The sequence below is a fragment of the Spermophilus citellus genome (assembly GCF_964194105.1).
Source record: "Spermophilus citellus genome assembly, chromosome: 5".
NCBI classification, from domain to species: domain Eukaryota; kingdom Metazoa; phylum Chordata; class Mammalia; order Rodentia; family Sciuridae; genus Spermophilus; species Spermophilus citellus.
In genome coordinates, this window is record NC_138186.1 from 118,841,949 (window position 1) to 118,855,469 (window position 13,521).

The 13,521-nt window shown below is 40.7% G+C and overlaps 2 protein-coding genes across 6 annotated transcripts in view; one reads left to right on the plus strand and one right to left on the minus strand.

Annotated features, from left to right (window-relative positions):
- Positions 1 to 1,076, minus strand: part of REV3L (REV3 like, DNA directed polymerase zeta catalytic subunit) — a 177,894-nt gene extending 176,818 nt beyond the window's left edge. Inside the window, exon 1 of one of the 3 annotated variants that reach the window (XM_081293750.1) lies at positions 932 to 1,076. In XM_081293750.1, coding sequence (XP_081149876.1) covers positions 932 to 1,070 — 139 coding nt within the window. In that variant the 5' untranslated portion in view covers positions 1,071 to 1,076. Of the gene's footprint in view, positions 1 to 566; positions 707 to 931 lie in introns of those variants that run through there. The other 2 variants (XM_081293751.1, XM_081293752.1) reach the window with 2 other exon arrangements.
- A 435-nt stretch (positions 1,077 to 1,511) lies between these two features.
- The window catches only part of LOC308648772 (uncharacterized protein), a gene marked incomplete at its 5' end in the record, with an annotated part of 108,944 nt that continues 96,934 nt past the window's right edge, over positions 1,512 to 13,521 (plus strand). For 2 of the 3 annotated variants that reach the window (XM_081293766.1, XM_081293767.1), the window contains one exon: positions 1,649 to 1,882. In XM_081293766.1, the coding sequence (XP_081149892.1) occupies positions 1,649 to 1,882 (234 nt within the window). Of the gene's footprint in view, positions 1,883 to 13,521 lie in introns of all 3 variants that reach the window. The other variant, XM_081293765.1, reaches the window with a different exon arrangement.

A 13,521-nucleotide genomic window follows, 5' to 3' on the forward strand; every position in this document is an offset into this window, starting at 1 on the left:
AGAACGTGGCTTCTGCCATTGCTGTCTTCTCATCCAAAACCTTCTTCAAAATATTATCTTTTTATGTGTGTGTGTGTGAAAAAAACATTTTAATGCCTATATTTAAAATGCAATCCTACAACCCAGCCTAGGGGCATTTTAAAATGTCTGTTCTGCTGAGTTAGGTTGTGGATCACCATAAATTCACCCCATTAGGTCTGATGTTTCACATTGGGCAACATAAACACGCATTTCCTACTTCCATGAACACATATTTTCTGAAAGCGTTGCACCTGAGGATGCTGCCATGTCCCCAGACGCTGAGGCTTTAAACTCTAAGCAGTCACGACCAGCGCTCATAGCAGAGCCACATGGTGACTTCAATGAGAAAGATTATCTAGCCCCAAGCGCCACTCTCTAACAGCCCAAAGCATCTCCGGAAGGGGCAGAGGAGAGCGAGGGTGAGAAGAGGCGAAGGGGAGCAACTGACAACAGAGCTGGCACTTCCCCCTCTGTTCTCAAAACCGTTTCCAGAAAGGGGCACCTGGGAGACGCACGGGGTGATCAGGGCCCCACCAGCGACCGACCTCTGAGAAGGGTCGCTCACAGACGTCCACCGAGACCAGGCTCGGCCCCCTGGCCCAACCTCCGGGAAAAGAGCGGTCTCGCGGCACCCGTTCCCCGAGCCCGTGACCCGAAGTGTGGCTCTAGCCCTCTGCCGCCGCACGCAGTGTAAACACTCCGCGCCTCCCCGCCCGGGGGCGGCGCAGCGCTTCCGCGAACCCACATTTTTGCGCCTCTTGTCACGCACCGGAGAAAAGGCGGGGAGGGTGTTGAGGAGGGAGAACGCGGAGCGACCCACGGAGAGGGTCGCTGCCGGCGGCGTGCGCGCGTGAGCGCGGCGGGGAGGGCGGCCCTGGCGCCCTGCCAGCTCCCGCTCCCGCCCTCTTACCTGCCGGGGTCGCTCCGAAGACTCGAACTACTGGCACCTTCTTGACAGGGACCTGGGTGAGGGGGGATTGGCAGATATCCAGTCCCTGCAGCGGGCTGGCCATGTAATAGTCGGCAGTCACTATCCTCACTGAAAACATGTTCGCCGCCACCGCCTCCCCTTCACTAGCGACCTGGCAGTGGCAGCAGCAGCGGCGGCGGCGGCGGCTCCCTCCGCTGCGGCGGCGGCGGCGGCGGCGGCGCCCCCTCCCCTCACACACAGACACCAAGAAGAGCGGTGGCGCGCGCGGCGGTGTAGGCAGTACTTCTGCTGCCGCCGCTTCCTCAGGAGCACCCGGCGAGAGGCAGCAGGGAAGAAGCCCTCGCGCGATCGTTGGTGCTGCTGCTGGTGCTGGTGTTGCCGCCACTGCCGCCGCCGCCGGGAATCACACGGGCTCCTCGGTCCCAGGCTGCAGCTCTTGTTGCCATGATGATGATGTCACGGACGCAACCACTGGGGGAGGGGAAAAGGGGTGTGCGTGTGTGTGTCGCGGGAGGGAGGAGGCGAAGGGAGGGCTGTGTGTAGTTGGGGGAGGGGGCGCGGCGGGAAGGGCAAGGGGTAGGGCTGGCTCCTGGGCGAGACGCCGAGGGGGGCCGAGGTGTTTTCTCCCCCGCCGCAGGCACGCAGCGAGGGAGGAGGCTGGCGGGAAGCCTGGCCGGCGCGCTGCGCGGGGAATCGATGACTCGGCCTATGGGCACGGCCACCTGGGTGAGGGACAGCGAAGGGGGCGGCGGAGCACCGATATCATGGATGGGCTCCGAAGGGCTGCGGGAGGGGCACGTCAATGTTAGGGGCCGTTTTGGCGGCTACGCGGGATTGGCCGGAGCTGCAATACTCGCGCTCGCCTCGCCGACTGCCATTTCACATCCTGTAAAGAAGGCGGGGGGAGCCGCGGAGACAATTTTTCACAAGGTAAGTGAACCCGCCTGCCGGAGGAGGGAGGCGCGGCACACAGATCTCGTGCCGCTGCGGCCTCGCGGGAGGGCGGGCGGCGGAACGGGCGGGGCCGGGCGCGGACTCAGCCGGCCCTTCTCAGGTAACGGCGCGGCTCCGCGCTAGACCCTGGGGAAGCGCGCGAGGGGCGGGGGCGCGCGAGCGCGGGTTTCGGCCCATAAAAGGACCGCCGCCGCGCTCCCCCTTCGTGCCCCCTCATCTGTGCCTGCCGCAGTGTCTGTGCCTGGCCAGTTAATGAGATTTATTCACGCACAGTTCTGCCCAGCTTTGCCTGGGGTTGGCAGATCCTGTACACAGGGATTTCCCACCACCGTGCTTTCTCCCGCCCCCTGCCTTCCCTGTCGCCCTAGCGTATCCTTCCTTGGTTTCCTCCTCTACGCGCCTGGCTGCGTCCCGGGCACGCGCAAGTACATGTAAGGACTTGTCAGTTCCCAGTGACCTCCCTCCACTCCTCCCGTGGCGAAATGAGGATTAAGAGCCTTTCAAGAGAAATTGTTGGCCAAAGAAAAAGGCCCGTGAAAGTCACCGCATTAGATATGGATTCTCAGTGTTATTCATTAACACGTTGTGCAAGGTTTTACTACCGATGGCATAAAGGCAAAAAAGAGGGGAAGGACCGTTATACAAAACAACTTTATTCAAAAATCGAGAGAGGATGAAGCAATGCAGTTAGGGAATAAAAAGAGTTGCTGTTGGGTTGCCTCTTAAGTTGAAACCGATGTGTTTTGTCTGGCTTGTTCACTGATATTGGGCGTGACCTTGGACAAATAATTTGGTTTCTGTGTGTCTCTTTTTCTCGAATGTTCAACGAGAGGGTTTCTCGTAGAATCTACACCTTAAGGATTTCTTCCCCCAAAAACGATTTAAGCGATGGGAGACAGAAGCCACGATTTTACGTTCGAATTTTGCCACCAAATTAGAATTCTTGGCAGTCGTTTTCAGTCTTTCAAAAATAAAGATCATTTTTTCACGCTTATGTATTATACAGGTGCATTTTACTGGTTACTGAGAGCTCCTCATTTGGAACCATTGTGGGTCTTCAAATAGAAAAATCCCAAGGCTCAAAGGGACAGGTCGCTAAAGGAAGCTGTCTGTAAATTCCACAACATACAAATGCTAATAAGAACTTATGCTTGAAGGGATTTGAGATTGATTACCCAGAGTAAATTAGCCTGCAGTTCTTAACCTCAGAGCATCATTATAAACATAGGTGACAAGATTGCTACTAATATACAGGAAATTACCTAATAACAGTTTGAGAAGGCAAAATCTCTTAAAATTGATTTGAAGTTTTAGGAGCCTGCAGAAGTGATTTAAAAATGTGATTATCATGTGCGAAGCCCTGCTTGATCCCTAGCACCCCCCAAAAAATTGTCTATGTTCTAGTGTGCATTTTTTGATTAATATTATGTATAAGCTCATTGTCAGATGCACAATACAAGTGATTCTCATGGAGTTCTGTGGAACCTAGGGTATTCTATAAAATGTAATATTTTGGCCCTTACTGAATTACATTTTGGGGGGTGGAGTCTGAAAATCTGTATTGTTAGCAATCTTATCAGCCACACCCATGTTTCTTAGCAACATAAAATTAAGAATCTATGTATCATAATAAGTATATTCATAATTTTTAAACTATACTATTCCTAAATGAACAAAAAAACTCACAGTTTAGCTATTTCTAGGTTTCTATCACCTAACCTCTTGAATTTACTTTAAGAAAAGGCAATTTCAACCATAATGCCTTCTAGAACTCCCAGGAAAGAACATTCACTCTTAAAAACATTTGCAGCATGAATGTTAGGAATACTGTATGTCTTGGGTATAATTTAGTTTAAGTTGATGCTCAAATTGAAAACCTGACATCAGTCCTGTAATTGGCCACTCTTAATTGTGTTTTATACACATACTCTTCCTGAAGTAAGAAAGAGTCCTAAAATTTTGAGTCTAAGATATAAAATTTAAACCTTTCTTGCTAAATTAGTTTGTCAGATTAGTTTGTCAGATTTTTCATGGGTGAAAATTCACATTTGGAAGTCTAACTCCTCTAAAAACAATAAAATTCACCTGAAATTACCTTGTCTATACATATGAGAAATGCCAAAGTTGAACTCTTTAATATTCTTAATGCTTTTTTCCCCCTCATTTTCTTGGATTGGCTACTATTTGCCAAGTAATTTGAGATATGGAGAGAAACAAAAGAGACATGGCTTTTATCCTCATGGATTTTATAGTTCTGCATCAGAAAAATGTACTTAAAACATTTCAATTAACATTTTCTTCATTCTTGTAGTTCACTGACCTATATTCATGCCTTTACTAAAAAAGCCTGCTCAGTGTTCTGTACCAATATTGTTTAACTAACATCCAGCGATTGGCAATTTATGAACTAGAATATAAAGCAATGCTGTAATCCCAGCTATTGGGGAGGCTGAGACAGGAGGATCACAAGTTAGAGGTCAGTCTGGGCAACTTAGCAAGACCCTGTCTCAAAATAAAAAAAGCTGGAGATGTAGCTGAATAGTAGAGCATTTGCCTGGCATGTGCAAGGCCCTGGGTTCAATTCCTAGTACTGTTTTTTTTTTTTTTTAAGGCCATAGTTATGCAACAGATACTATAAGATGGCTTATTCAATACACATCCTTTATCTTCTTTATCTTGTTTTTCTGTACTTTAGAATCTGGAAAATAAAAAACTACTGTTTCCCAGACTCCCTTGCAGCTAGAATGTTGCCATGAGATTAGTTGTATGCTGGTAAATGTTTAACAACAGCTGGGGAAGGGAGGATCCTAATCTGTAACATTGGCTACAAATTTTCATAGTAATCAAAGCTACTAATATGACTTCACTGAATGTGAGTTAGTTGAAAATGATGCTAACCAGAAGCTAGCTTTTATGGCCTTGTTTCCAACAATCAGATGCGCCCATTCAAGGTGTGTTTGTGAGCTGAGTGCAGATGTACATGCCTGTAACCCCAGAAACTCAGGAGGCTGAAGAAAGAGGTTGCAAGTTTGAGGCCAGCCTGGCCAACACAGCAAGACTATGTCTCAAAATGAAAAGAGCTGGTAAAGTTCCCCTAGGTTAAATCCCCAGTAGAAAACAACAACAATAAAACATTGAAAGAGAAGTGTTTGTGAAAGTGAACAACATGATACACTTCAACTATACTTAGAAGACAGGATCTTCTGGCAAACACCATGGAGATATCTGGTTCTTCTAGGTAGCTAGGGAGGAGTTGTAGCATCTCACTTTGGAGTCATAGATACTGACTGCCAGTTGATGCTGGGTTTCTTCTAGTATAGCCCCAATTGGGATGGGTATTCCTCCTGGCTTGATTTTTTTTCCTAGGTGTTTCTAGCTATGTACTATCCAAACCTGACTCTCTGGCTCTGTAAGAGATGTATGAGCTAAATAATATCCATTAATCCCTTGCTACTTAAACTAACCCAGTCATGTCCAGCTACATAATTTGTGGGCCTCGGAGCAAACTGAAAATGTAGGGCCACTTGTTCAAAAGGCAGGAAAAAGGTGCCATTTTCTACACTAAAATATCTAGCTTTTTTTTTCTCTTCTCCCCTTCTAGTTATAGTGTTTTAATGTGCTTTTTTAATATCAATGTAAGTAAAAAATTTAAACTTTTAAATTCTTGGGATAAATTTTACCATTCATCTTTATATTATGCAATGCCATTTTAAAGGGCAAATACAAGAGCATTTCACTCATACAAAATTTCACTCACCAAAACACACAATTGGTGTTTCGTAGCTTATTCATTCAGATGTATTTTTTTGCTACCAGAACAATGTGAACTCTGCACAAAACTAACTCAACTGTTTTTATTTTACTTCTTCATATGCACATATTCTACTTCTACTTATTACTACCTTCTACTTACTAATGAGCAAGAAAGGAATGAAAGGAAAGAACCTTAGGTTGGTTTCTTTCTTTCTTTCTTTCTTTTTCTTTGTTTCTGTAATTATCTTCAGTGTAAATGATTGGCTAATATAGAGAAGTAACCCATGAGTAAGAAAGGATATAATTGAATATTTTTTGTTCATTTGATCTCTTGGCATACTATGGCCTTCTTTCTGCACCTAAAGCAAGTTCTGGTTCTTATGGAGAGCATAGCTTTTTGGAACTGTCTGCACCTCTAGTAACTCAGTCATAAATATAACATGCTTTTCTTGTACCCACTTTGTGGCTCTCTGAGTTCCTATACCTCATAAGTCCACCAGAATCCTGCTGTTATGTGGCATCATAAAGACATGCAAAGGGGGAGGCAAGGATGAAAAGATGCATATAATCTCTATTTGTATGTTTTATTGTACCACTGCTCTTCATTTACAAAACAGACATTCAAACAAAAAACTAAAAAGTTTCAAGATGGTGACTAATGAACATTAAATCAAGCACTGGGCCCTGTGTGGCTGCACAGGTTGCTTGCCCATGAAGTTGGCCCTGATCTCCGAGTTTCTCAAGGGACCTTCTGACATTTTGGTGAAACAGTTCTCCATAGAGGACATTACATCCACATTCATGTTGCCTGGGCACTACATTACTACTGTAACAATCAGAAATGTCCAATAATTTCTAAATGCAAAAAAGGAAGAGTTACTGCTGTCCACTGATCTAGAGTAGAATCCACTGTAGCTATGAACCATGACAACTACAGATGTGAGAAAGGCCCTCTCCAGTTTTCATTAGCAATTCTGAAGCAGAATAAAAATACAACAGAGCTGAGTTTAAAGGATTTCTAATTCTCGTGCCCAGGACAGCAGAATTATGATGATCTTGCCTCCTTCCATTGTCAAAGAAATAATTCCACCTACATTGATAGTGAAACAAATTCTTGGGATAAACATTTAAAGGTAATTCATGAGTTTTATGTGTTTGTGATGTTCTGATATAGATATATAGCTGTAGATATAGACTAGCCACCAGAATGATCAAAGCAGGATTAGAGGGTTGAGACTTTCAGTCCCACCCTCCAACTTCTGGGTAGTGGTGAGGGGCTGGAGATTGACTTGAGCACCAATGGTCAGTGATTTAATGGTCATACCAGTGTAATAGAGCCTCTATAAAAAGGATAGGACAGAGGACTTAACAAGAGCTTAACACATGTAGGTTCCTGAGTGGTGAGGTGCCCAGAGGGCTTGGAAGCCTCATACCCTTTCAACTATATCTTGCCTTATTCATCTCTTCATCTGATGTACACCAGTATCCTTTGTAATATATCCCTTATAATAAAATGGTGAACCTATGTGTTTCCTCAAATTCTGCAAGCCACTCTAGGAAATTAGTTGAACCCAAAGAAGAAATTAAAGCCAGTCAACAACACAAGTACAACAACATGGATCTTGCTATTGGCCACTGAAGGGCAATGGTGCAAGAGTTGCAGTCTTGGTGGCTGAGCCCTCACCTGTGGCATCTTATACTACCTCCAGGTAGATAGTGTCAGAATTGAATTGAATTAGAGGATACCCTGTTGGGGTCCTCTGCTTCCTAGGTGGTTGGGGAAAAATCCCTACACATCTGGTGTCAAGTGTGTTATGAGAGAACAGGAAAAACTGAGTTTGTTTTTTCTGCTCTGAAAAGGAGTTTATTCTAGATGGCAATTTCTGATAATTTTTTTAAAGTATGTATATGTATCTATAGAGAAGAGGGAAGGAGATAACCACAGAGCAGCAGAGTATCATCTTAACTTCATCAGTTGTAACTTCATCAGTTGGCGGAAAGGGAAGAAAGGCCCCTAGGAAACACTAAGGAAGTTGCCATAGTGAACTATGATGCTTTTACTATGTTAGATTTTAAACTTTATTTCATTGTATCTCTATTTTTTAAGTTTAGTTCTTGATTTAAGAACATGAACATTGTAGCATGTTACAGGTGAAACAAGATATCCCAAATTATTCTGTTTGCTTTAAACTATAAGCCTCATAAGGATTTAAAGAGCAAGCTCCATAAACCTGGCCCTGCCTTTGATAACGGTGAACCTTAGTTTCTATGAACCTCAGTTTTCTCTTCAATAAAACAGGGACAATAGTATACTTACCTTAGTTTCTAAGTCATTTCACCAAAAGCCAATTCACTAAAGTACCAAGAATACATTTATTAAGTACATTCAAGATGAATATCACCTAAAACAATTTAGCTTTGGCAAATTGGACAGTTTTCCATTCCTAGTAGGGATAGTATAAAGATCAAATGAAGTAGTAAGTAAATAAATAAGTGAATAAATCAGTAAATAAATGTTTAGCAAAATTCTTGGTAAATCTTAGCTATAATTTCCTCCCATGCAAATTTCAAGTCCTGCCCATTCTCTCTTCAGAAAATTCACAATTCCTATTCACATAATCATTGTTTTCTTGAAGGCTTTCACTACCTTTTAGATTTCCTATTGTAATAGTCACTTAATTGGCTTATTCTCCTCCAGTCTTGTTGTACACACTAATTCCAAGGTGATCTGTCTACCACTTATCATCTACAATAAAAGAAAGGAGGGCTGGGGATGTGGCTCAAGCGGTAGCGCGCTCACCTGGCTTGCGTGCGGCCTGGGTTCGATCCTCAGCACCACATACAAACAAAGATGTTGTGTCCGCCGAGAACTAAGAAAAAAATAAATATATATTAAAATTCTCTCTGTCCCTCTCACTCACTCTAAATAAATAAATAAATAAATAAAAGAAAGGAAGGAAAGAGAAAGGGAAGGGAAGAAATATAAGCCTCATGATTTGGTCTAGATATTCAGCATCATCTCTTTTCCCCTTTTTCATTTATCTTCCAGCACCACTAAATAGTTAGTTTCCTTAACATGCAATTCTTTTCCAAGAAGCAACAAATCTGTAGGTTTGCATTTCTTTTTCTTTATTTAACATTTTTTAGTTGTTGATAGATCTTTATTTTTATTTATTTATATGTGGTGCTGAGAATCTAACCTAGTGCCTCACACATATCAGGCAAGTGTGCTACCACTGAGCCCCAGCCCTAGCTCCTGCATTTCTAATAAATATTTTTCCTCCTCTTTTGGTAAAATTCTTATTCACCTTTCAAGTTTTAGCCAAAATGCTACTTCCTTGTAAAGATTTCCTTGATTTCCTCAAGCAGATTTAGGTACTATTTGAGGGCTTCCAATGACCTTTTTGTGCCTACTTCTATCCTAATGCTTACATTATTGTAGTTGTTTGTTACTTTGTAATTCTAATAGACTGTTATGTCCTAGAAGAGGACTGTGTCTTTTTATGTCCTAGCTCAAGGATAGTGCCTAGAATGTAAGTCCTTGACATTTATTGAATTAAAAAATCAATTACAAACCTCTCTCTACCACACTTCCATTTTACAAATCAGTAAACTGAGGCCCAAAGAAATAAAGCTATTGAGAATCACTGCCTCCTAACTCCAGATCTATAACTTTTAATGCTACACCATAGAGAATCTTCTCAGTAACATCTGCATTCTAGTCATTTCTATTATAGGAAACTGCCTATTTTATCATTTTTTTCCATTTGTCTCTAACGTAGGGAATAGGTGTAAGGACAGTGATTTGATAAGGTTTGTATTTCCTTCCTTATTCAATCAGGGTTTTTATTTGTTTTCTAGTACATTCAGTAAAATTCAAGGTAAATTATTCTTTGTGTCATCCTTCTCTCACAGAAGGTGGTTTCTTTACTACCAGAGGATCGATGTTTCATGCATTTATTTCAATGATTCTTAGGCAGGAGTGATTTTGCCCCCCAGTGCACATTTGTCAAAATGGAGACATTTTTGATGATCATATCTGAGGCAGTGCTACTGGCATCTAGTAGGTAAGAGGTCAAGAATACAGCTAAACTTCTTAAAATGCCTGCAACATAAAAGAATTATCTGATTCAAAGTGTCAGTCATGCAGAAATTGATCTAGTCTACAGGAAATTTTTACCCAGCCCTTCGTCCAATGTTTTGCCTTTATGAGATGATGATGGAAAAGAACTCCTTCCCAGAGAGATGTGGAAATCCAAAGTAAGTATAGCAAACCTTGGAGGCAATTGCTGTCAACTATACCCAGGTCCCAAAAGGCTTAATGCAGGTTTCCCCAATTTAGTCACAGCACCTGCTTGGGTACAAGGTAAGGAGATAAATATTTATTGCTTACTTAATAAAGTATTTGTTGACCAAATACTAAGGTTTTATTTCTCTGTTTAAACTAAAGTCAAATTAATAGTATGGTGAGATGAATTTCCTGAACAAAGATCTTTTCTCTGTTATCTCTTTAACCAATTAATCTACTCAGTTACTGGAAGCAGCAAAATTTTCTTAAGCAATTCTCCCTTTTCTGTAAATTAGCAGTGAGAGTCTTAAGGGAGAGACCTTTAGCCAGTAAAAGATAATGTGTGAGGGCTGGGGCTGGGGCTGGGGCTGGGGCTCTGCGGCAGAGCGCTTGCCTTATACTTGTGAGGCACTGGGTCTGATTCTCAGCACCACATAAAAATAAACAAACAAAGGTATTGTGTCCATCTACAACTGAAACGTGTGTGTGTGTGTATATATATATATATATATATATATATATATATATATATTCATTTAAAAAAAGATAATGTGAGGAAAAAATAAATAAAAGAAGCTTTCAGAACAGAGTAATAACCTGATGCCTAAGATCTCTAAGACTCATTTAAATTATATATCCAGAGTTGATATTGGAGCATTTCTGATGGATTATAGACTGTCAAGAAGAGACCAAACATACATAAGGTAAGAAGAGATTAAATTCTCAAATTGGTACAAAATCTACAAAGCAAAGTGACTATTTAGAGCAGCATCTCTCAAGGTAGTTTCTTCTGGCCCCAAAGTCCCTGACACACTTTTATGTTCACAACTTAAATCAAACTCCAGGAAAACTTACACTAATAATTTTTGTTATTGACACTGAACTCTCCTGGGTTTTAAGTTTGTAAAGGTTTCCTTGAATTCTCCAAGCAGATTTAGGTATTACTTTGAACTTTTCTCTTGTCTTTGTGTGCATACTTCTATTCTAATGTGTATACTATTGTAGTTATTTGTTAGTCTGTAATTCTAATAGACTGTTATCTCCTTGAAGAAAGGGGATATGTCTTTTCATCTTTTATATCCTAGTTTATGCTACATCCTCATTCCAGAGACAAGGAAACGCTATTCTCAGATCTATATTGCAGATCATTACTTTAATTTCCTTATTTTCTCAATAAAATGCATTTTTCCAACTTTTAAAGTTTTAAATGTGTAGCATAGAAAATATGAAAACCCATCAGAAAATATGGAATATTCAGTGCCACCCAAAAGCAGTCTGATTAACATTTTAGTCCAATCTTTTATAGAAAAAAAATTCCATAAATATATTACATAGTGGAAATAATGTCCTAGTTTTTCCACTTTGCATTATAGCAGAAGTTTCCCATGCAAATTAAAACTTTTCATATACATTATTTTAATGACTGCATGTGCTGTGCTGCAAACATAGAACAGTTTACCTAACCATTTTCCTACTCAGAATGGTTCAAACTTTACATTTTTATAAATATCATACTAAGAATGGTTTGGTTGAAAATGTTGCTTCATTTAGGATGTTAACTTTAATATTTTAAGAAACTTACTCTGTAGTTGATTATTTGACAAGAACACTAGTTACCAGTATACGCCATGTGTCTTCTCTACAGGAGAGAGAATTATGTGGGCTATTCTTTATCTGCTTGGTTTACCCTTTCCTTCCCATCTCTTTTTGTCCAATTACCTCATTCTTAAGATCTCAGCTCAAAGGTCACTTCCTTAGTGAAGCCTTCCCAACTGTTCAGTATTTGATTATTTGCCCTAATTGTTATATCTAATTATACTGTTTACATTTTCCATAGTAAATACTCTGATTGTAATAAGCAAATTATTATTTGCTTCCTTTATTTGCATGTTATTTGCTTCCTTTGGACTACAATAATACAATCACTCTATGGATAAGAAGAGATTATAATTTTATAATATAAACATAGGCCAATTCATATGATCCTGTGTGTATCACTGTAACAAGATGGGTTAAAGCTTGAGATTGAAATACAGTTAGTCAAAAGATATTTGTTATCTTTATATTAAGTGCTGGAAATATAGAAGTGAAAAACACAAGCACAATTTTAGCCTTCTGGAGCTTCTGGTCTAGTGCAGAGGTTAACAAACTTCCTATTAACAGACAGATAATGAATATTTTAAGCTTCCCAGGCCATGTGGTCTCTCTTAAAAGTACTTAACTTTGCTGTTGAGATGCAACATCATTCATAGACCATATATAAACAAGACTGTGGCTATGTTTTGTTTTGTTTTTGAGACAGGGTCACTTAGTTGCTGAGGCTGGCTTCGAAATTGTGATCCTCCTGCCTCAGCCTCCCAAGTTGCTGGGATTACAAACATGTTCCACCATGCACTGCTTCCAATAAAACTGTATTTTAAAAATAGGCTCTGGGCTGGATTTGATCCATGAATCATGGTGTACCTGACCCCTGTTCTAATGAACAATATAGCCACTAAACAGATTATTTGAAATGATGATTACTTAAAAGGACAGGGTAAATAAAGACCCATGGCATAATTGCCTAATGTAGTCTAGGGAGACAAATAAAGGTTTCTTTGAGGAAAATGACTTTAGATTTGAGGAAGAGAAATTATCTAAGTGAAAGTAGGGGTACCAGGCTCAGTGAAGATCCAAATCATGAAAAAACATGAGTTAGAAATTCATTCCTAAGCTTCATGATTATCAGAGAGAGGTAGATGGATTTGTTTAAGTATAGCATATTGAGTGAAAAGATAGACCCAGAGCACTCAAGAATTTTCAGAACCTAGTACTTCCCTAGAAGAGAAAATGCTACCAAGAGAGACTCCAAAGGAACCACCAATGAGATGTAGCAGGAGGAGAAAGTTTAAGACTTTGCAGATTCCTCTAGCCTGCTTTTCCATTTGGCCTGGATATTTATGGATGTGTAGAATATAGGTTGGAAAATATTAGCCTAAATGTTCTAAGATACTCAGAGAATTGACAGTTTCTGAAGGGTAAGATAGATAGATAGATAGATAGATAGATAGATAGATAGATATCTAATATATATATTAGAGAGAGAGAATAGAGCTGAGGGGTGAGCAGGAGTGGTAGTGTTGAGAAAGAAGAGATAATAAAATAATCAGGTAAGTAATAGTGAGAAACATGTTGCTGGTACATAATAGGTGCTTAATAATTTTTTGATAAATGTATGAAAGGATAACAATATAATGTGAGATCAAATAAACTAAGAAGAAAAGCATTTCAATAACAGTTTGGTCAATAGTTTTGAATACTTAAGAGGCTCAAGGTTGATTTCCTTGGCTGTCTGAGAAAGAATGCAGATCATTCCCCCATGACCCTTGATGCATGCCCTTGCACAGGAGCCTGACTTCCTGTTCCTGCCTCTAGCAAAACCTGATTCTCACTCTTTTCTTCCCTAAGGATTTTAGTGAGTTGGAAGAGGTACCCTCTTATGTCAGTATATATGCAATATGAAAATATTATAAACTTAGAATAGGAACAAGATTTTTATAGCCATTCATAAGGTTTCATAAATTATAATGATACC